The sequence below is a fragment of the Myotis brandtii genome, unplaced genomic scaffold (assembly GCF_000412655.1).
Source record: "Myotis brandtii unplaced genomic scaffold, ASM41265v1 scaffold630, whole genome shotgun sequence".
NCBI lineage: Eukaryota > Metazoa > Chordata > Mammalia > Chiroptera > Vespertilionidae > Myotis > Myotis brandtii.
Genome location: NW_005370412.1, coordinates 1,907,392 through 1,932,076, shown reverse-complemented (window position 1 = coordinate 1,932,076; position 24,685 = coordinate 1,907,392). Strand labels below are relative to the sequence as shown.

Genomic DNA, 24,685 nt, shown 5'->3' with positions numbered 1-24,685 from the left:
CTGCCGGCTGCCATCTTGGCTGACAGTTAATTTGCATAAGGATATGCTGATTAGCCAATGGGAAGGGTAGCGGTCGTACGCTAATTACCATGTTTCTCTTTTATTAGTGTAGATTACCATTTACTTAATATTCTTTTGTATTAGTTTCTAGACTGGCTTTGTTTAAATGCAATATTACATTGCTGCTTTTCATTAGTAGTTATTTAGTTAACTTTATTTTTAAGTTAAAATTAAATAAAAGATTTTATATCTCTTTCAGAAACTACATCTGACCAGAGTGACATTGAAGGTAGGATCAGAGCTCTAAAAGATGAGCTGCGGAAAAGAAAATCAGTTGTGGACCAGTTGAAGAAGGAACAGAAAAAAAGGCAGAAGGAAAGACTGAAAGCCCAGGAAGCCAGCCTGATCAAACAGTTAGAGGTTAGACATGGGGGGAAGATGTTTATAATGTCAGGGCTAATGCAGATGTGATGCCTCAGATGTTTTTAATATATTAACAAAGTAATGAATTAGGATTTTTCAGTATTACTTGATGTCACATTTTATTCTAACTCTGAAAATAAAAATCTGAGGCTATCTAAACAAACTCTTGCTTGTAACACTAAATTAAATATTAAATTAAAATAGTAAATACAATAATAGTATTAAAATGAACTTAAGTATTATAATAAGGTTTTTTTCTGAATAAGAAAGATTAAACACCCATGAAAGAAAGATTACTAACCATGCTCTCTTAAGCAAAGAACCATTAGGTAAATAATTCTAGCTATTGGAATTATTACTGCCCTTTTCCATTGATTTTTAATTTTTTTTTAGAAAGAGCTGGGGAGGAGCGGGGAGAGAGAGAGAGAGAAACATTGATGTGAGAGGCACATCTATTGGCTGCCTCCTGCACACGCCCTGACCAATGGGGGTGGGAATCCTGCAACCCAGGTACATGCCCTTGTCTGGGAATTGATTCTGCAACCCACTTGTCTGGGCCAACACTCTAACCACTGAGCAACTGGCCAGGCTGTTACTGCCTTTAAAAAATTTTTTTTTATTGTTAGAAGAATGATGTTTCATGCCACACAACTTATTAGTATGGCTCTTTGTACTATTTGGATGGTTCCTAAATAACTCTAAACTTGCCTTTTCTCCCAGAAGCTAGCAGCCTTCCCTGATTCTGTGGGCTGGAAACCTGATTTTGATAGCTTCCTCATTCTGTTTTCTCCTATCCATTCAGTCACCAGATGCCATTGATTCCCTTTTATAAAGCTTCTTGCTGTCCCTTCCTATTCCGACTGTCATCAGACTATTTGGCAGTATTGGACCTCTTGCTTCTACTGTGTGCTTAGCCTCTTCAATGTCTCTGCCTCTGGTTGCTTCTCTAGTGCTGGCATACATTCTGCCAACCTAGTGTTCATTATAGAATTTTTTGGAACTTCCTACTCATCACAAGAATCCCTTCTCGTGGCATCACCAGAGAAGCTCATTCAGCTTCTACCCAAACACTTCTAGTAAAAGGAAATTTCAAATTATCAAGGCAGTTGGTTTCATTGTTGGACTCGAGGTGCTCTAAGTATTAGAAAGCTCTTTGTTAGGTTTAGCCAAAATTTCTGTCCTTTTAATTTTCCTCTTGGTAACACCAAACATGTGTTTGTCCTACATTTTGTAAATTTATCAAATATTCAAGTCCCTGTTTATGTGCCCAGAAGTCGGCTAATTACTTTATATGTATTTTTCATTTATTCTCAAAGAAACGAAGTGTGAATATTACTATCCCTGTTTTGCAGATGAGGAAACTGAGTTTCAGTGAGATTAATGATATCCAGGGACACATCTAGGTTTTAATCTAGATCTAATTCTAAATCCTGTGTCCTTACTATTACACTACACTATCTTCCACCTGGAAAATGGCCTGCTAGCAGACCTACAAAAAATAGACATTTACACAGTTACACAGTTACACAGTGGGATTAGGGACTGGGGTTGAAATTCACAGATGTGTAGAATTAAGAAAAAGTGGTTAAGATACTGTGGCCATACTGGGAAGTTCATGTTGGAAAGTAGTGAGAAACCAAATTTAAATATAAAGAATCATGTTCAGGACCTTAGAAATCAGACTGATGTGTTTGGACTTCATCCTGTGGGTCAGTAGTCTTCAATCTGACTACACATTGGAATTAACTGAGGAGCTTTTTTGAAAAATACAAATATCCAGTCTCACTCCTAGAGATTTTGATTTAATTGGTCTAGGGTGGGCCCCAGGATTTAAAAGCATTACTATAGGTAATGAGCCATTGAAAGCGAAATGAAATCTATTAGACTGAATAGCATTGCTCAAAAATGTTCATTAATGGATATATTAGCCAGAAAGATCTCTAGAGAAGTGCATAAGAATCTATTTTAGTCAGCATTTTACTAAATGGTTTGAATAAAGACCAAAGAAAGTTCTGTGTTTAGGTTTTCAAAATATAGTATATAATGGAGAAATATATAATCATAGCGATTCACATTTTGAAAAGAGCCTTTTGGATTTTATTTGATCACAGATTTACTGAGTATATAAATATCGCTTTCAGATCTAAGACATCCTCATCCTCATATATACCTAGTGAGCTAAATAATTAGCTGTAGTATATGTTTAATACCAGAAGTTACTTTATTAAAACATTAAGACTTCAAAGGAAGATAATATGGATAGTAAGAGTTGTAAAACTAGGGCTTTTAGCTTAGAAAACTAAGGAGAAATCTAATATATGAAGAGCTTGCCTTAGATTTCATACAAATTAGAATTATAAATGAGGAAAGTTTTATTTACAGAATGGCTAATAACTAGGAAACATTCTCTGCGATTCGGAGCTATCCCACTCCCAACCACACCTTTCTCTTCAGGATGTGTATTTCTAGTAAGTGCTTCCCCTTAAGCATACTGCCATCGAAACTCGGCATAATGGCTAACTTCTTTAAAAGTCCATGGGAAGTATTAGGCCATCCTTTAAAGAGTAATTACATCAGCTAAAGAAGTTTTTTAATGTGGCAGGGCCTGAATTATTGCTTTATAAGTATTAAGATTCTACAGATTGAGACTTTATCATTTCCTAATTGATATTAGGATTACAATTCTACGTCTTGCTTATACATAGACTATTTCAAGAAGGTTTTACAAATAACTGTTGATAGACATCTCAGGAACGATACTGATGCTGGGAGAAAGATTTTTACATTTTACTGTTTTATATTTTATAAAATACACTATTTTATAATTTAAAATAGTTTTTAAAATTCTGTATAGTGACTCCTCTGATTTTCCTAAACTTAGTCATATGATGAATTCATTAAGAAAACTGAAGCCGAGCTTAGCCGAGATTTGGAAACATCACCAACAGCCAAGCCTCAGATTAAAACGCTCTCCTCAGCTTCTGAAAAACCCAAGATCAAGCCCCTTCCACTACACAGGTAGAAATTTTTGATAACTTCTCTATATTCTGCCTTGTTTGAGAAAAGAATAAGGAAAAACTTTTAGTAGAAGCTATCTTAAGTAACTGTGAAATTGTAATAGTAAAAATATTGATTTATATTTTTAGTTTCACTGAAGTAAAATTATTATATATGATATAATTAAAAATCAAATTTATAATAAGGTACAGACTTTAAAATATAGTTTGAATCCTGAAATCTGATAGGTGCAATGAAAATAGTATTCTCTAATATTGCTAATCTTAGCACTGTAAGTTTGTATAGACCTTTTGAAAAACAATTTGGCAATGTTTCAAAAGTAAAAAAAAAATTGTAACTTTTAAAAAAATATATTTTTTTATTGATTTCAGAGAGGAAGGGAGAGGGAGAGAGAGATAGAAACATCAATGATGAGAGAGAATCATTGATCGGCTGCCTCCTGCACGCCCCCTCCTGGGGATCAAGCCCGCAACCTGGGCATGTGCCCTTGACCAGAATCGAACGTGGGGCCCTTCAGTCTGCAGGTCAATGCTCTATCCACTGAGCCGGGTAGGGCAAAAATTTGTAACTTTTGACTCAATAATTCCACTTTGGGAAATCTAGCTTGAGAAAATATGGGCTACCAGAAATCTCTATTTGAAAGAATATTGTTTATCACAATATCCTTTATATTAATAAAACATTGGAGGCAATCTTTATGTCCAAAAATGAGTGGATAGCCCAATAAATTATGGTCCTTTTTAGGATAGAATACTATGCAACCAGTAAATGCATATACAGAAGAAACTGAGTAGCAACATAGGAATGCATAATCCTATCCTACATAATAAAAGCCTAATATGCAAATCGACCGACCAGCAGAACGACCGGTCGGTGGGGGGGCGGCAGCAGCAGGGTGATGAGGGGCGGTGCTGGAGCTGCCTCCTGGTGGTCAGTGCGCTCCCAAAGGGGGAGCACCACTCAGCCACAAGTTGGGCTGATGGCTGGTGAGCACAGCAGTGGTGGCAGGAGCTTCTCCCGCCTCCGCAGCTAAGCCATCAGTCGGACATCCCCCAAGGGCTTCTGGACTGCGCGAGAGTCCAGCCCCCCCCCCCCCCGCCCCCGCCAAGTGCACGAATTTTCATGCACCAGAACTCTAGTATGGCATATAAAAAAGTGAGGTTGTAATATTCAAACTAAATTTTGAACAATGACTAGGGCTTAGGCAGTCAGTGGGACTGGGAAATGGACATTTCAGAGAGAAGGGTATTTATGAATGACCAAAAGCATATAATAGAAGCTGAACATAACATTTTGCTGGAGTGAGAAGCAACTAGAAAAACAAAGAAAAATTGTGATAACTTTATATTCATTTTTAGTAGTTTCTATTTTATTTTTTAGATGTAAAGCCTTTTAGGTTTAAAAAAATATTTTGGAAGTGTTTTTCTTTGTTACAAAAGTAATACAGACTCATTACAATTAAATTAACATTATCTGAGTTTGAATCTTGGCTCCAGTACCAGCTAGCTCTTCAACTTTGGTCAAGTTATTTAACCTCTCTGTGCTTCAGTTTTTGTTTTTGTTTTTTTAATTTAAAACAAATTTTTTAATTAATTTTTAGAGAGAGAGAGAGAGAGAGAGAGAAACATCGATGTGAGAAACACTGATCACTTGCCTTCCACATCTGCCTCAGTGGGATCGAACTGCACCTGGGTATGTGCCCTGATTGGGAATTGAACCTGCCACCTTTTGGTGTACAGGATGACGCTCCAACCAAATGAGCCACACTGGCCAGGGTTGTGCTTCAGTTTTTTAATAGAGATTTATATTCCTGTAATAACACCTTACTAATGAACATGTTATGAGGGTTAAAATACTTAACTTAGAATAGGGCCTAGCACATAATTAGTACTATGTATTAGTTATTATTATTATTATTAGAATATTAAGGAAAGCAATAAAAAATGTTTAAATTATATCGTACCTAGGTCTCCCAAAAATCTAAATGTCAACAATTAGATATATTTCTTTCTAGGATTTTTTATGCTTCGATTTTTATGTATTTTTGTTACATATATTTTTTTTCATTATAAACTGTAAATTTTATTTTAATTTCTACATAATATACTATTGAATGGTTTTAGAGTTTTATTAATCAAGCTACTGAAGGATTTTTATCAGAGATTGATACAATCATATTTGTGTGTGGAGAGATCTTTCTGACTACAATATGAAGGAAAGATAGAAGGAATAAGCCTAGAAGTAGGGAGAAAGTAGTCTAAGCCAGGACTCAAGTAATCAGCAGTAATAAGAATAGAGAATAGGAGATAGATTTCAGGAATATTTAAGAAGAGGACTTGACTGATAGGGAAGCAGGGGAAATCTAGGATAATTCCCAGGTTTCTCTTAAGTAGTTGGTTGGGTCAAGGTTTCATTAACCTAAAAGCTATAATCCTCAGGTATCTTTTTGTGAGAAGTTCATGATTTGGTTTTAAAATGTTAGTTTTGAGTTGCCTGTAGTTCATAAGTGGAATTATCCAGGAAAGATGTCAGGGTTAGATATATGGGGATGAGCAGCATATAGACGGTGGCTGAAGCCATAAAATATAGCAACATAACCCAAAGAAGGTATGCATTCAGAGAGAATACCAAGTACTAAATATAATAAAATAGCAACGTTTAAGAACATTATAACAGGCAGGATTAGAAACCAAAAGAGAGACAGTAGCATGAGGTGGAGGAATGAAGAATTAAGGGGGAGATTTTTTTGAGTCTTGAGGCATACTTATAAGTTGAGGGGGGAAATTTCCAGAATGAAGGACTAAAGACGGAAAAAGAATCAATAATTGAGGAGTATCATCAATGAGACTGTGGAAATGTGTGTGATTTGGGGCAGAATGAGGTTTGAACAATTAGCTTTGAACAAGTATGAGAGACACACCTTTTTCTTTCCTGCATATAAGAGGAAAGGCGGTTGGAATGGCTGTGATTATAGATAAATTTGTAGGTTAAAGGTTGAAGACAAAAAAGTTCATGCTGATGGCCTGTTTTTCTCATTAAAAGAGGCAAGATCATCCATCTACTGAGACTGATAAGGGTCAGACATAGGCTTGATGAAAGTGGCAAATGTTGGAAATACCCCTGTGGATAAGAAGAAAGAAGTGGTCTTCTAAGAATTGACTGCTCTGTTATTAGTTATTATAGTATCAGCCTTACATTTATTACTGTTCATTAATTTCTACTTCAGATCTGAAACAGCAAAGAATTGGAAATCACTAACGGACTCAGAACGTTCCAGAGGATCCCTGGAGTCTATTGCTGAACATGTTGGTATGTAACTAGAAAAAAAAAAGACACTGTTGCTACATAGACTGAGGATCTATACTGATGCCTACACAATTCTCCCTTTCAGCTTTTTTGATTAAATTTCTTAAAGATAATAGATTATTTAATATTTTAAGTTACTTTTATACTTTTAAGTGGTTTCTTGATTATGCATCAGTTATATGAATCTGTCTTTATTGTTCCAAATTTATGATTAAAACCTGAGGCATAGAGACATTAATCTAAAATGGCTGAGTGTATCATCAGTATCTCTAAATTCTTCCTTAGTCAGATTCTGTTTCTGTTTATGTATATTTTCAACTTATACTATTTCTCAGGGTAAATGGTTATATATAATATATTTTTTCTATTTAATACAAAGAAAGATAAGAATTATTAAAAATAAAGTATTAGTCAATGAGGAAATAAAACAGGCATAAAAACCTTACCTTGTAACAATGGTGAAATAAGCAATTTGAATTCAAATTTTAATTCTTGGTTTGTTAGCACATCTGTACTTATTTTCTTCTTATTTTGCTATTTTAGCTCTTAAAGTGTTATATTTGCAGAAATAGTTTATCTTTTTTCTTTCCACTTTTTATATTCAAAAGCTTAGTTAAAATCCTCAGGAAAATTCATTCTTTTAGAAGCATATATATATGAGTGAGAGACAAATATAGTATATAACATATAGTATTTGTCACAAAATTCTGTTTTTGCATTATTTGAGAATGATCATGCAGATCCATGCCTCCATAAACTTAGATCCATTTTTTTTTTCACTTTATAAGTTAGGATAGTAAGAAATTATTCCAACTTTAAATTTTCAGTCATTTTAAATATCTATTGTTGCTACAGTATATTCTCTTAAAGGAAAAACTTACCTTATATTGTAACCAAAACAGGTCAGATTTATTGACCAAAGTGTTTATTAACTAAGATTTGGCTTTTATTTAAACATTGGTTCCAGAAATTGAGAAATTGTGATTAAATCATTTTTATGTGATTTTCTTTCCTTTTAGATGCTGCATTGGCAGGTTCTGAGAGATCAGTATCAGAAAGGTCTTTATCTGCTTATGCCAGGAGAGTGATTGAATTGGACAGTCGAATAGAAGAGCATTTTCAGACTTCGTCACCAATTCTTAGATCATCAAGGAAAATCAGAGCAGAATCTGGAGATTCTATAGAAAATATACCTTCATTACCTCCTCCCAAAGAATTAAATGCCCCTAATAGAATTCTGGATGTGTCAGATGCCAAGGTTGAAGAAGAAGCTAGTCAAAACTCAGAAATTCAAGAAGTAAAATACACAGAGTTAGAGAAGAGTACGGTTCAAGAAGCCTATTTTAAACAATCTAGGAAGTCTGATGTCTTACTGAAACTAGACCTGGAACAAGGAGATTCATCTGAAATTCTTTCAAGGAAAGATCTTTCTTTAGATGCTGTAAATGTTCAGAAAGACTTAGTTAGCTTAGCCATTGAGGACCTTGATAAAAAAGAATTGAAAGAGAGACTATCAGATCAAGATATGGATCATAGTCAAAACATCCAATCAGAAAGAGGCATTCTTCAACAAAAGAACATAAAGGAAAGAGACTTGTCTTTGTCAGAACATCTTCTTGCTCCTAAAGAGATATCATACTCTGAAGATTTTGAAGTGTCTTCTGTCAAGAAAGACATTTCAGCTGAATTGTGTAAAGGTAACTTTGAGGTAACGTCATTGTTGTCACTCAGGAGAGACACTCAGTCTTGCAGAGATAGGTTACAGCCAACAAGAAGCTCTAAAAGTGAAGCCAACAGCTTTGGTACTGATGGTGAAATCAGTGAGTGCCTCAGTGAGAAAAGCATTTCTATTCATAGCAATATCCACTCTGAAAGGCTGTTAGAACTCAAGTCTCCTACTGAGCTCATGAAAAGTAAGGAGCGCAGTGATGTGGAGCATGAACAGGGGGTTACTGAATGCTCTTCTTTGACCTCAGTTCCTGTTGCAGATGAGTTACTCGATTTCCACATTGGTGATAGGGTATTGATTGGCAATGTTCAGCCGGGAACTCTTCGATTCAAAGGTGTGACTAGTTTTGCTAAAGGATTTTGGGCTGGAGTGGAGTTGGATAAACCTGAAGGAAATAACAATGGAACGTATGATGGCATTGTGTACTTTGTGTGCAAAGAGAAGCATGGTATTTTTGCTCCTCCACAAAAAATATCTCAAATTCCAGAAAACTTTGAAGACTATGTAGACATAAATGAAGAAGAAGACTGTTACTCAGATGAACAATATCAATACAATAATCAAGAACAAAAAGATGCAGAGGGTTCCACATTTGATAGAGAAAAGGATGCAGTTGAATATTTGTATGAGAAATCTTTACCTGGTGTGCACGATATTGAAGCCTCAGTTGATAGAAGCCTTAAAATAGAAACAGACCATTTACAGGACATTTCTGAGGTACTTGAAGCCCATGTTCACCAGCAATCTCCAGTGGATTCACTGATTTCTTCAAAGGAAAACAAAGACCTTGTTTCTGGTGCCACAGAAGATGTTTCCATTGCTGTAGAAGACGATACTTTAGACAATACCTTTTCTGAAGAATTAAAGAAGCAACAGCAGATTACAGAAAAGGACGAGAACCTGTATCCTGAGGTTTCAGAAAAACTTTCTACCCCACTTTTGGATCTTTTAACCAGAGAAAAGAACCAGTTGGAAGCCCAGCTGAGGTCATCAGTAAGTGAGGAAGAAAAATCAAAGCAACAACTAGAAACAGTCAGCTTACTAACAGACAGTTTACTCAAAGTCTTTGTGACAGACACAGTCAGTCAACTACAACAAATTAAAAAAGCTAGGAATGAGAAAATTCAGCTCAGCAATCAGGAGTTTCTTGATGATCAAAAGAAAGTACCACCCCAAGGCCTATCTCCAAATCTTGAGGAACAATCACCAAGTGTTCCAGGTGACTTCTTAAGGTCTGAATTGGATGATGAAAAAGAAGAGATTTCTTCTCCAGATATGTGTCCCAGACCTGTAAGTATTTTGCCTAGAAGAAATGTCAGTTAACCTCACTTTCGTCATGCATTTTAATTCAGATTTTGTGTGTGGCAGGTTATTTATTAGATGAAGATCAGTGTACTAGTTTTTAAAGGCCTTTAACTGTTTTTCTGTCAAGTATAATTGTCCTCTGTTATGTCATGAGTGGTCACTATAGGGTTGTCACAAACACTGACAGGTTTATGTTGGATTGACAACCCTTGAATACTGCCCACAGATTAGATAGATTCCCTTTCAGATTCATTGAACAGATTTCCCATGGAGCTTTACAGTGGTTCTCAACCCAGTTCTTTTTTGCCTATGAATTTATTTGTCCCCATATCTACTCAGTCATAGTTGTTCTGCAAAGATTACCAGTTATGATACTGATTCTGGTAAAACTGAATTATATCCACTATGGCATCTACTCAGACCATCAACTTGTTTGGGTTGTCCATGGACAGTTGAACAAAAGTAATGATTTTGAGTAATTTGAGCCAAATAATCACTAAGGTGAGAAATTTCCTATCCCATTTCCAAATCTCAGAAACCAGACAGTTCTACAGAAACAGAATAATAATGATACAAAAAGGAAACAAAAACTAATCAATATTTTATAAAAATTCAGCTTATGTAAACAGAATTATGAAACAGAGGATAGTTTTTTTCTTAAATTAGTAACCACCATATAGTTTTTGTTTTGCTTATTTATTAGAGATATAGTAAATATACAAATATATTTGCTTTGTCTTAAAAAAAAAAAAAAAACCTTAAGTGATCTGAGGTCACTAAAAGGTGTTCTATTTGAATGTGCCATTTCTGCAGGAGAGTCCAGTATTTGGTGCTAGTGGACAGGAAGAGCTTGCTAAGAGACTTGCTGAACTTGAGATCAGTCGTGAGTTCCTGAGCGCGTTAGGAGATGATCAAGACTGGTTTGATGAAGATTTTGGTTTGAGCTCTTCTCACAAGATCCAAAAAAACAAAGCAGAAGAAGCAATTGTACCTCTAATGGCAGAACCTAAAAGACCTCCCCAAAAGCCATGTGATACACTCTTGGCAGTCCCACATACTGCAGAGGAAGTAGAAGTCCTTGTTCACAGTGCTGCAGAAGAACTTTGGAAATGGAAAGAGTTAGGTCATGATCTTCATAGCATCAGTATTCCTTCAAAGCTGCTTGGCTGTGCCAGTAAGGGTCTCGATATAGAAAGCACTAGTAAAAGGGTCTACAAACAGGTATGTAACTTGGAAGGATAATTCTAACTTTAAACTTCCCTCTTGTCTGAAATTTGGGTTCTTAGCCATTTTATTTTATTTTTTCTCTATCAAGGCGGTTTTTGATTTAACAAAAGAGATTTTTGAGGAAATATTTGCTGAGGATCCCAACTTGAATCAACCTGTCTGGATGAAGCCATGCAGAATCAACTCTAATTATTTCCGACGAGTGAAAAATCCAAATAACCTTGATGAAATCAAGGTAAACTGCAAACTATAGAGTGTCTCCTTTTTGAATGCTGTTCACTTACACAGATCTATACATGCTGTAAAAGCAGGTACTCCCTGTCTTAGTCACCTTTCTGTCCTCAGAGCCTGTTCCATACTGGGTATTCAATAAATACTTGATTCATTGAAAACATGAACAGTGGAAGGGAGGGGACAAGAGGGAATCCTGAATCCGCAAGATTTGCAAAACAAAACATAACTTTTAATTTTTATCCTCACTGGAGGATATTTTTCCATTGATTTTTAGGGAGAGTGGAAAGGGGGCAATAAAGACAGAGAGAGAGAAACATCAGTGTGAGAGAGACACATCAATTGGTTGCTTCCTGCACCCACCCAACCAGGGCTGGGGGTTGAGCCTGCAATCGAGGTACATGCCCTTGACCAGAATCAAACCTGGGACCCTTCAGTCCAAGGGCTGACGCTCTAACCACTGAGGAACTGGCCAGGGCAACAAAACATAACTTTTAAAAGTCATTTCCTATATATATACAATTTATAATGTCTAAGAAAAAATTAGGAAATTCTCAGATAAATTATTGCATCTCTTAGGCATTTTTGATGTTTTTTTGGTAATTTAGAGATAAGTGTAATATTCTAGAAGTACATCTGAAAACATATCATATATCAAACATGTCCGCCCTAGACACATAGGTATTACCTTTCCATATTTGATTTCCATTTTGGAGGTTTCAAATTGGTAATGTGGTTTTGAAATATGTGGAATAGTAATATGATATATAAAAAATACTTTGTTATCTAAGAAGCCCCTGAAAAGATGAAGTGACTGAAGCTACAAGGACTCCCATCAAACCAGCTTTAAAGTTACATTGGTGGAAACTCTGCCTATTTACATGTTTCTTTAATTTAGCAAAGGCGATGTTTTCAGTGCAGTGCCTCTCAGATTTAAATGTGCATATAAGCCATCTGGGCAGCTCTGACTGGTTTGGCTCAGTGGATAGAGAGTCAGCCTGCGGACTGAAGGGTCCCAGGTTCGATTCAGGTCAAGGGCATGTACCTTGGTTGTGGGCACATCCCCAGTAGGGAGTGTGCAGGAGGCAGCTAATGGATGTTTCTCATCGATGTTTCTAACTCTCTATTCCTCTCCCTTCCTCTCTGTAAAAAGTCAATAAAAAAAACAATAAAAATATAAAAAATATAAACCATCTGGGCATTTTGTTAAAATGGAGATTCCTACTCAGTAGGTCTGGAATAGGACCTGAAATTCTGCATTTCTATCAAGCTCTCAAGTGACATTGATGCTGTTGATTCCAGAACCACTCTGAGGAGCAAGGCTCTAGAGTTGTTTTCTAAACTTAGTTGATCATAGAAAGCTTTTCTTTTTCCAGAGAGCATACCTGCTCATCTAGTTACTCATCTTATTGGTGTATTTTCTTACATCATCCAGGAGTATATGTGAACTATCAAAATACATTAATACTGTTCATATACATTATCCCGGTATATAATGTGATGGCATTGCCTAAACAACAGTCTTTTTTTAATTTGAGATATAATTGACATACTAGTTTCAGATGTACAACATAGTGATTCAATATTTGTGTATATTATGAAAAAGCCACCATAATAAGTCTAGTTGTTATCACAAATAGTTACCAATTTTTTTTCTTGTGATACGAACTTTTAAGATCTGCTCTCTTAGGAACTTTTAAATGTATCAGACAGTATTATTGACTACGGAAAGCTTTTGAAAATATTTGTACTGACGGGTTTTAAGATATATGCTTATATCAGGGTAGGCAAACTATGGCCCACAGGTCAAATCCAACCCACCACCTGTTTTTATAAATAAAGCTTTATTGGATCATAGCCACATCCATTTGTTTACATATTGTCTATAGGGCTACTTTCCTGCTAAAATATTTATAATCTGGTCCTTTACAGAAAAAGTTTTCTAGCCTCTGCTTAGATTAAGGTAAGTAGCAAAAAAAAAAAAAGGGGGGGGTGGGAAAAAAAAAAAAAGGGGGGGGGGGGTGGGTTTAAAGATAAATTTGATTAATTTAAAGAAAAGAAACTTTTAAAATGATTTTCAACTTTGAGGAATATCAGAACCACCTGGGGAGCTTTCTCAAAACACTAGTGTACTTCATTTTTTTCAGCCTTCCACAGTTTATACATCCTTGAATGTGTGTGTGTTTAGGCAGGGAGTAGTGGAGTTTGGGGAGCACAATTGTAGTTTGAGAATCATTTCAAATGATTCTGATTCGTAAGTGTGCCAATTCCTCCATTAAGAACATTGTTTTTTAATAAGTAATAATATATACTTAAATATATATTTAATAGACCTTAAATATACTTAAAAAGTAATAAAAATAAAAATTATCTTATTAATAACAACAAATAAGTTGAAAATAACACAAGATACATGATATATATAAGCAGTATCAGAGTGTGTATATTAATATATTTCACAATGATGCTTCCCACTAATTTTAATATTGAAATAACATTTCATAAAGTTTTAAAAAGATGATAATCCTAATGTTGCTAGCAGTAAAATTATTAGGCTTCTCATACTGAAGTGTTGATTAACATTTTAAAGTTTAACTGAATCTTGATACTTCAAAATAAACTATCCCAGCTAAAGCCTTGTACTTTGCTCACATGACATTGCTCCCAAATTTATGTTGGATTTTTTAGGGTCAGAGATTTATTTAATGCTTTCTTAACTACTTTTGCCAGCTTGAAGTCAGCTAACGGTGGTTCTTGGGTTGGGAACCTCTAAAGTGATTTTTCTTTGCAGATTCATCAGTGGGTTTTACTTTTTTATGTTGTGTAAAAACAAAAATTCTTTAAGTGAATAAAGTCTGAGCTTTTGGAATGCTTTTCTCTTCAAATTGCTAAGTGGAACTGTAAGTGGAAGGAATTTGTATACTCTTTATTATACATGTTACATTTTTAGCATAAATCTGTTTGCTGCATTATTATAAGCATGGAATCTCAGAAATTTTGTGTTTTATTCATTCCTCTTGTTTTTACAGAGCTTCATAGCAACCGAAGTACTCAAGTTGTTTAGTCTTAAAAAGGAGCCAAACCACAAAACAGATTGGCAGAAAATGATGAAATTTGGAAGAAAGAAAAGAGACCGAGTGGATCATATCCTGGTCAGTATATATAACAGCTGTTTTTATTTTGACCATCTCTTCTGAAACCAGATGTAGTTAGGTCCTGAAAGGAAAGGGAATAGAGTTGACCTTAAGTCTATAATAGTAATGTCGTAAAGCTTTCACCTGCTGCATTTCTGCTCCTCAGTTTTGGAAATTGCTTTCTTTTGAACTCAGTAGATGAATATTTAATTTAACACTATTTTGTAGGTGTGGAGGACTTGAGAAATAAAAGGTTAAGAAAGCAAAATTTAAGGAACTGAATTGAGAAGAAACCGGTGTAGTCTCTTAAGTTGAAGTCCCTGCTCTGCCACTTATTTGGAGTGTAATCTCCGACAAGTCATCTAACTAACCCCTTTGTGCCTCATTTCCCTATCTGCAAAATGGAGGTGATAAAATTACTAAGAGGATTAAATGAGCATTTGTATGTCTATGTTGAACAGTTCACTGCACATAACTCAATAGATATTAGCAATCATTATTTCATCATTGTTATTCAGAATTTTAGCTGGGTAGGATTTATTCTATTTTGTGATACATTTCTCTAGCATTAGAAAAACATTTATCAAACAAACAAAAAGGAAAGGGGAAAAAAAGGTCTTTCGTCCTTTTTTCCTGAGCGAACTTTAGATAACTCAATAGATATTAGCAATCATTATTTCATCATTGTTATTCAGAATTTTAGCTGGGTAGGATTTATTCTATTTTGTGATACATTTCTCTAGCATTAGAAAAACATTTATCAAACAAACAAAAAGGAAAGGGGAAAAAAGGTCTTTCGTCCTTTTTTCCTGAGTCGAACTTTAGGAAACTCAGATGTTACTGGGTTCAGGATTATCTCTAAATATTTTCATTCTGAACTTCCTATTTTGTCTATATTTACATTCATATAATTAAAAATGAGTAATACTTAAGTTGATCAGTTTTCCCCAAGTATGTACTTCTCTAGTGCTTCATTTACTCAGATAAACATTTGTTTAGTGTTTTACAGTTCATCATCCTCCTCGTGCTTTATTTGATCCTCACAGTAATTAACTCAATGGAGTATTTTTTGTAAAGAAAATAGTAAAGAGGGAATTGGTGACGAGGGTTTTTTCTGCTGGAGAGAAATAGGCTGGTAGGAGGAATTCAAAGGAGAAAATTTGATGATGCAGAGGAGGAGGTAACTGTTGGAGTGAACAGGCAGGGATGATGGAGTCCATACAGGGAGGGGTGGCCTCAAAAGGACCATTGCCCTTTTAAAGCCCTGTGACATGGCAAATTATATTAAACTCTTTATAATAAATAATTGCTCTTCTGAATTGTTTATTTTTACAAGTTTCCATTTAATATTTCAGATCAAGATTAACTGTGGGTCATTAAAACCACAGAAAGCAAAACCGTGAATAAGGGAGTACTGCTATAATTAGACCAACTTTTGTATGTCCTTTGTATACAGTAACTTTGAAAAATATTCCTACTGTAGGTAGAATTGCACTTAACATTCAAATCCTGCAGCAAAACCACCTAGCTAATGATTGAATCCCCTTATGATCTGATAAGGTATTGGATAGCTTCTGAGTTTCTACTTATAATGTTGGTAAATTCTCATGTTAAGCCTAAATTGATCTTTACATATTTAATTCTAATCTGCTTTAAGGTTTTATATAACAATTCTAATTCGTCCTACACGCCTTTGAAACATCTGCCATGTTTCACCTGAGTCTTTTTCTCCCTGCTAAACATTGGTATTCTCTCCTGTTGTCTGATAGAGTTTCTCAGTCCCTTCTATAATATCAGCTTTAGCTCTGTCAGTGCCCTTCTGTAAATACAGTGCTCAGAACTGACCATGTAATATTTTGTGAATTGCTTACATTAGCACAGTCATACACCCTTCTCCTTTTTCCTATATACTATACAGTCAAGCATCACATAACGATGTTTCAGTCAACAATGGACCAATCAATATACAGCCGTGGTCCCATTAAGATTATAATGGAGCTGAAATGTTCATATTGCTGGTGACATTTTAGCTGTCGCAGAATATTATGTGTTGTGGTGGTGCTAGTGTAAACAAACCTGCACTGCCCGCTGTATAAAAGTGTAGCACATATAAGTATGTGCAGTACATAATTCTCTTACTAGCTTATGTATTTACTATGCTATACTTCTTGTTATTTTAGAGTACACTCTTGCTACTCATTAAAAAAAAAGGTTTGCTGTAAGACAGGATGGCTCATACATCTCCAGTTTACTGAGTTTCTTGATTACATCATTTTCTCTTGTGCTTGATTTAATCTTAGGTTGTTTTGTACAGTAACAGACTGTGCAGGCTTGGAGCCTGGGAGCAATAGGCTATACCACGTAGCCTGGGTGTGTAGGGGGCTATACCATCCCGGTTTGTGTAAGTGCACTCTGAGATGTTTGCACAATGATGAAATTGCCTAGCGACACATTTCTTAAGAACTGTACTTTGATTCATAGAGTTTCTAATAACATTTGTTTATTTTCATCTGTATTATTCTCAAGGAACCCACAAAAGCTTAGAAAAACCCTAAGACCAAAATCTCAACTTGTGCTTTTGTAGTAATTTTTTGGGCCCAAGTACAGGATCTTATTTTATTACTTCATCTTGATAACTTTGGCCCATCTTTCCAAGGTACCAATACATTTTGGGGCTCTTTCTTCTAACATGGTTGTTGTATTTCCCAGCTTCATGTACCTCTAAAATTGATATGCTTGTTTTCACCTAGGTCAGTGGTCGGCAAACTCATTAGTCAACAGAGCCAAATATCAACAGTACAACGATTGAAATTTCTTTTGAGAGCCACATTTTTTAAACTTAAACTGTATAGGTAGGTACATTGTTATTAACTTGATTAGGGTACTCATAAGGCTTAGGAAGAGCCACACTCAAGGGGCCAAAGAGCCGCATGTGGCTCGCAAGCCGCAGTTTGCCGACCACGGACCTAGGTCATAGATAAAAATGGTGTATTGGATAGAGCCAAAGACAGACAGCCTTTTAGCACTCACTAAAAAATCCATATGCCAGATATGTAACACCTATTTGTAATACCGTCCTGGTCACTGAGGAATCATAAATAAAAAGAAAAATCTCGAGGGCCTCACAGAATACAGTTCCATGGGATGATTTTACTGTGGAGCAGGAACAGGAGAGTTTGGGAACACAGAGGGAGAAGCGCCCATGTCCTGCAGGCAGAACCTTCCTTCCAGGTTGATAGTTGTCTTGTTCTTTAATCAAAAAAGTACAAATCCACCTACCTGACATCTCTATTTCCTCATCTTGTGCAAAGGATATGGTGGAAGACCTGACAGGTGTTGCTGACTTCTGTCCACATTTCTCTTTCCTACCAGCTAATACCCTGTCGAGAAAAAGGAAAATGAAGTTATTGTTACACTGACTTGTTAGTGTGATTTAATTGATTTATATATAGCGCACATTGATTCACACACATACATCTTCAGGAGCAGGGGAAATTGTAATAGAATAGAATAGACTCTAAAAACCAGAAGAGAAAAATGGAGGCATATTTGCAGGTTATAAGATCCCTTGGTTGCCATAGGTGAAGTTCCAAGTTGGCTTTGTGCTTTCTTGTGGCCACAGCACAACAGAGAACATGTTAGTTCTCACCAGCTGAGAGGGAATAGCTTCTGTCCTTAAGGAGAAGCAAAGCTTTTGCTGCTACTGATGAGAGCACTGTGGGGGCTCATCAGGGTACACTGAGAGTCAAAGGGACAACATCCTGAGCCTGTCTTTTTACTGTGAGGTCAAAGTGACTTCTTTAGGACAATGCGTTCCAAATGTTATTGGGGAGGAAATTGCTCAGAGAACAGATTTAATGCTAACTGCTGAGATAACATAAAAAAGGAAAGCTGTGCAACTTGGTTTGAACAAATAAACAAATTTATAGGAGGTATGAAATCTTTTGTGGGGGACACACCTGTTAGCTTTCCCAGAACATGGTTCTCTCTCAGCACCAGCTTGGGAAGTGTTGCATTGGGCTGTTACATAAGCACCAGTTCCTTAGTAGGTGAAAATATTTCTTATATATCCACACAAAACAAATAGAGGCAACTCTGAGTTAAACAAGTCCTTTCCTGGTGGAATTCTCTTTAATAGGCTCATGTCCATTGTGAAACTCGCACAGGCAGTGTTCTAAACGTGTTTGACCAAAGAGTCCTTTTGGGTGGCATATCTGTTCATGGAGCATAAGTTAGGGAATGAAGGAATGAATATTTACATATCCTTCAAACATCCCCCCTCAAAGAGAAAGAATGGAGCAGCCACCTCATCGTGTGTTTGTCAACCCTGGCCAAGGGAACGTGTTGGCCAACACTGCTCTTCCCTCTTGCTTGCCCAGGCTCCTGGATGATGTGGTCTCTTCCTCCCAGGAATCTTCTCATTTCCTCGTAATGGGAACTACATTCCCCTCTTCGCCTCCTCTGTCTTTTTCAAGATGTAACTGTAATCAGGGCAAGTCGGGAGCCTGTTGTCATGGCTTTTTTGCCCAGTTAGACTTCTAGTTAGACACCCTTATCACTACAATAACTGCTGAGTTTGGGGCTGGATCGGGGTTTATAATTACTTTCCCCACTTAGCCTCCATCTCACTGGCATCATTACATATAATAAGTCTGATATGTTTCTTTTATAAGTAGCTTTTAAAATGTTTATTGTAAACAAGCAAAAAATTTTGGGCAGTTCTAATTTGATTAGTTGTGGCTTACCATAGGAATCCCAAAGTCCTAAAATGCAAAAGAAACAATTATTGTATAACAGTGATTTTTTAAAATAAGCTTAAGCAATAGTACATTTTTTAAAGTACTCTAAAGAATATTAAATTTTATTCATTTATTTATAACTAGAGACCCGGTGCACGAATTTAGTGCACGGGTAGGTTCCCTAGGCCTGGCCGGCAATCAGGGCTGATCAGGGCCTTCCTTGCCTGGCTGCCAGCTGCCAGGGGTCCTTCATTCTTCTGTGCCACCCCCTGGTGGTCAGTGCACATCATAGAGAGCGATCGAACTCTGGGTCTCCTGGTCGAACTCCTGAGGGGACACTTTGCATATTAGCCTTTTATATATACAGTGGGGCCTTGACTTACGAATTTAATTCGTTCCGAGACCGAGCTCGTTAAGGAGCTCGTTAACTCAAATTACTCTATCAACTCAATGCAAAAAATCGGCTGAGAGACAGCTGGTATCTCAAAAAACTCGTTAGTCGGAACACTAATAAGTCAAGGCCCCACTGTACTAGTATAGATACTTCAGAATCATATCCAGCATTGTCTTTGGATATATGTGTTTTATAATTGCAAAGCTATATAGCTAGTAACTTGCTTTCTTCTCTCCTCCTTAAGTTCTCATACACGTTATCTTCTGTTAACATAGACAACATGCTTGCGATCCTTACTAACTATAAAATACTGGAATATTGTTAAATTCCATTTTGACAGTTTTGAAACCACTTTTATTTTAGTTGGCAGTTGAGTTTTTTGATATTTTTTGCAACTTTGAAAGTTTGTTGATAGAATCATATAACTTATCCTTTTTCTCTGGCTTATTTCCTTGGCCTGTTTTCCCATGGATGGGACTGCAAAGCCATCAAATATAATACATTTCCTAGCTTTTATGGTAACTTCTAACCTTTGTGTTTTCTAAATTCTAGGTGCAGGAGCTCCATGAAGAGGAGGCACAGTGGGTGAACTATGATGAAGATGAGTTGTGTGTGAAGATGCAACTAGCTGATGGGATCTTTGAGACCTTGATCAGAGATACTATTGATGTTCTGAATCAAATCAGTGAAAAACAGGGGAGAGTGCTACTTGTGTGACATCTTGCAAATAAATCGAACACTGAGTGCTAATATGAGTCCTGGGCCTTTCTGCCTCCTGACACACACCCCATCTCCATCATAGCAAGAATGCTTCTGGACCTGGTACCTGTTCTCAAAGACTACTGGTTTGGAGCCTACGGGACAATGCGGTATATCTGGTATTACAGCCTCTGCCTTTAGAGACTGTCCACTGGATTAGTGTTGGTGTTTAGTAGGCAGGGTTGCACACCTGATGTGGACACACAGTATCTAATTCTACACCTCTTGTTAGCACCCCTACTGGGTCTCAGATGAGGGCTGAAAACACCAGACTTACCTCGTAGCTTAGACTAGGGTATCACTTCTTGAGTCTGAAGTCAGGCAGGAGAGGTATATAGATAAATGCATCCTACCATTTTTGAAATGTAATCCTGGTCTGTGATAGTCTCTAAACAGTATTAAGTCCTTAACCACTTCTGATAGGCAAGTTTAATAGCAAGTGCCTATTTCACATCCTGGAGTTCCTTTCTCTTTGAAGACTATTCTCTTCCATCGTTGTAGTTGAGCAGCACCAAGTGGACTGTCACGTTAACAGAAACTAATAGTAGCCTTGCTTTCTGAGCACCATCTAAAGAATTGTAAATCTTTGCATTATTTTTAGTTTTCTCTATATGGGCATGAGAACAAAGAATGCCCCCACTAAAGACTGGGCTCAAAGGACCGATGCAGGGCTGGCTCTTTTGCCCCTTGCCTGCCCCGCACTGTTCTTCTCTTCTGAACCTCCGCTGCTGCTCCCAGAATCGCAGGCCCTCCAGACCATCTCAGGCATCCAGGCATGGCAACAGTGGAAGTCATTCATTGGCCTTCAGACTTTCAGCTCCATCCCTCCCCAAGAAATCAGAGACGCCGTTACTTGAATGATTTAGGAAATGAGTGTGTGCACCAAAGACAAAAAGATATTGTCTGTTGTTTGTGTGCTTGTTTTGTGCTATGGAACATTTTTTTAATTTATTTTAAGATAAATTATTAAGTTGAAAATGTGTGTCCCTACTCAGAAGCGAAAGATTCTTCTTATAATAGTTCTGCTTCCGTCTTGAAGCTTCTCTGGTTTGTGGTCTTTGCACAGGAATCCTCCAATTTTAACAAAACCACACACACATCAAAGAAGGCAGTTTAAGTCAGTGAAGAAAAGACAGGCTTTTCCAAGATCGCCTGCAGTAGCAGGAATGAGATAACATGATTGAAAGACACTGTAAAGTTCAGTTCTGCCTCTTGCAGCATTGCTTCTCACAACTGTTACCTGTATCTGAAAAATTACCTAAACTCCAGCTGCTACATTAGAGCATGTGCGATGCTCTCAGGACATCGGTGCCCTGCCTTCCTGACTGATTCCTCTTCCTCAGTCCTGTCCTTCAAGTACCTAGAAGAATGTGGATAATCTTAGGCGTGAATGTAAATGCCTTAATATTGAAGGTCCCGATTCGAAGCATGATGTAAGACATCCACTGCATTCCTATTTACAAATATCCTGGAATGTTATAGCTTCAGAATATGTTAGAAAAACCCCAAAGATGGCGTATTCATTAAGTGTGCACGTTCGTTCATTTCTGCATCTTCCCTCCTGACTTGCCTTTGCGTCTCAGATGTTTCATTATGCACACTTCCATTCCTCTCGGTTTCATCTTGTCATTATGAGAAACTTACCGAAATAACATTGGACTGTTTGCATTTTGCACAATGACTGGTGTGATAGCTCTTGACAAATAAGGAAAGCACTGACTAAACGTGATTGGGTCTCGGGAAACGCTCGGATTGATGTATTGCCAGCATTTCTTCTGGGCTTTGAGGTGGAGCTCTGGTCTCCTAGCCTTAGTGAGCAAGTTGACTAAGAGAAGCGAGGGTCGCTTGGGGCTGTTGACCAGTGGAGTGGAGATGTGCTTCATGGGGCCAAGGAAAAGCAAAGGCCTTTTCTGTCCGCTTTGTGAGCTTTGGAAGACGGCACAACATCTTGTCTACATCCTTCAGCCGTTTGTAAGATAGCATTGTCCTTACAATACCTGAAACATTACAGCTGCTGTTAATTTTTTGTAAAGGAATATAAAAACAATATAATAGGAATATAGGTTGTTTTTTCTACATCCTTATAATTTGGACCTAAATCAATTTTTAATAAGAAAGTTTCTTTATTTTTTGTGGCATTATGATTCCAGAAAAGCAAAGAAATACTGTAAAGTCTGTGGAGTCAGCAGTCTGGGCTGAGAGTTCCCTGGTAAGAATGCTGCCAAGAATGTGGTGGCAGCAGCCCCACACGCTCCCGCTGTCTTCACCGGCCCAGGAGCCCTGGGCTCCAGATGAGAGTGATTCCTGACCAGTCTTACTCTTGGCTAAAAATGATTATCCATAGTTTGGTAGCAGAAAACAAAGGAATCTATAATTAGCAGGTTTCTTACTATTTTAACCATTTGGATATAATTGGAAGCGTTATGATTGTTAGGGTTGGAATGATAACTATGGATACCCAGCCACTTGTTCCATATTGGGATCTTTTTAATCAAGCTCTGCCTCTTAACCATGAACCTAAATATTCCCTCTTTGTAATCTTTGTTCCTCTCCCCACTCCCATCCTCTTTCACTTTCTTCATAATTCCTCTAAGAAAAAGATCTTTGCATCAGCAGTAATATCTTTTAGAATAGCACTCAGAATTTAGTAGTAAACCAACGTATAGGCTTCAGATTTATTTCTGAGTCCAAAACAATTTGTGCTATCCAGGGTGCTTAGCTCTGGGTTAAACAAGTACAGGGTATAGATTCCCTCTTCAGGTCTAAACAGGAATTTTTACTCTAGGGAAAAGTGGGAAGAGCTCAAAAGTAGTTAACAAAGAAGGTAATTTGTTTTTCTTTTATCTAAAAGAAAAGAAAATCCCTTCTGTGACTACAGGTCTCTGAGAAATTATCTTTCAGAAGAGATTTCATTGCTCATAAGAGTGTTGTGGCCTATTGATAAAAACAATTTTGTTCACTTTCTTGTCTTGAAAAAAAGTGGCCTTAGCTTTTTGCAATACTTGAATAAAGTGTGTACTCGCACAGCATTAGAGACTCATAACTTTCCGTAAGAAGTTCAAACTTACATCTTCTTTTACTACCTTAACAATACTAGTGAATAAAACATTAATTCAAAGAGCAAGTGATAGAAACTACAATGATGTTTAATGCAAATTGTAGGAATTTACATGTTTACAAATCATCTTAAACTGGTTGTGCAGCAATTCAATAAAATATCTTTGTATTATAAAAATGTGAAGAAAACAATGTAAACTGATGTAAAGGAGGTACTGTCATTTTAATTAACCTATGTTTAATAGCTTTTCCTTCCGGACTTTGCAAAGCCTTCTCGGGAAACACACTGCAAAGCGTTCTCTGGGAGGCCTGGCCTCCGCGTGTGTACTGTATCGTGCAGACATGAAAAACAAACCCGTTTACTGTGTATGTGTAAATAGCCTGGTCATCAGGTCGTTTTCAGCCAATAGTCACATCCAGTGCAACTTTGCACACAAGACTTAGGGTGTGGTTTGTATGTATGATCTGTAAAATAACTGGGATGAATTCCCATGTACACCTATGTAAATAGATTTGTTAACTGAAATGTACTTTAAGAAAAGATAAAAATCTGTAAATAAACTGATTTATAAATTAAGTTCATGTCACTTGTTCACTTTTCATGATTTAGAGTCAAGTTTAGAAAGCTAGTCTTCCCAAAATACACTAATTCCTGCTTTCTCTGTGGGTAGTAGAGCACCTGTGCTCGGGCCGTAGAATAAGGTGAGCAGTGTGTGGGAGCTACTTACTCTGCACAGGAATGCCTGGCCCCACACACGGGAGCAGTCCTACGTTCATCACTCGGGCGGTCAGCACATCTTTCTGTCTGAGCACTGTGCTGAGTGCTGGGGGCAGCAAAGATGACAGGCATGGCCCCTGACTTCATGGATTTTAAAGTCATCAAAAACAATTTCAAAAACAAGGCATGACAAATTGCAACAGGTGCTGCAAAGGAAGTGGACATGAGTTTGAGAATACATAATGGAAGGATCCAACAAGGGTGGAGTGGTCAGAGAAGAGCTCAAGGTAAATTAGAACCATGTGTTCTGTAGTGATGAGCTTCTTCCCTGTAATTCATGGCAAATGACTTGAGTTCTGGTTGATCGCCCTTGCAGGAAAACAGAAGGGCAGCCATCTGATGACTAGGTGTGGAGGCTATAATTTACTTTTAGAAATAGAGCTTGGAGAAGAGCTAGAGATTATAGAAGAATAAAAGAATTTCAAACATGGAGCACCCTGAAGTGTATGGCCCTCAGGATAGTGAATCATCTCTGCTCCCACAGATTAAAAGAAACCACCATAATCTCACCTGGGTTCCTCTAGTAGCCTCCTGATGGCCATCCCCCCCCCCCCCCCCACCCCCCCCACCCTTTCACCCCCCACA

At 37.1% G+C, this 24,685-nt stretch overlaps 1 protein-coding gene across 7 annotated transcripts in view; it reads left to right on the top strand.

Moving 5' to 3' along the window:
* The window catches only part of CEP350 (centrosomal protein 350kDa), a 115,661-nt gene extending 91,762 nt beyond the window's left edge, over positions 1–23,899 (top strand). For all 7 annotated transcript variants that reach the window (XM_014528343.1, XM_014528342.1, XM_014528345.1 and 4 more), the window contains 8 exons: positions 260–420; positions 3,305–3,441; positions 6,668–6,750; positions 7,767–9,766; positions 10,595–11,002; positions 11,097–11,243; positions 14,269–14,391; positions 20,059–23,899. In XM_014528343.1, the coding sequence (XP_014383829.1) occupies positions 260–420; positions 3,305–3,441; positions 6,668–6,750; positions 7,767–9,766; positions 10,595–11,002; positions 11,097–11,243; positions 14,269–14,391; positions 20,059–20,223 (3,224 nt within the window). In that variant the 3' untranslated portion in view covers positions 20,224–23,899. The remainder of the gene's footprint in view (positions 1–259; positions 421–3,304; positions 3,442–6,667; positions 6,751–7,766; positions 9,767–10,594; positions 11,003–11,096; positions 11,244–14,268; positions 14,392–20,058) is intronic.
* Positions 23,900–24,685: the final 786 nt, after the last annotated feature.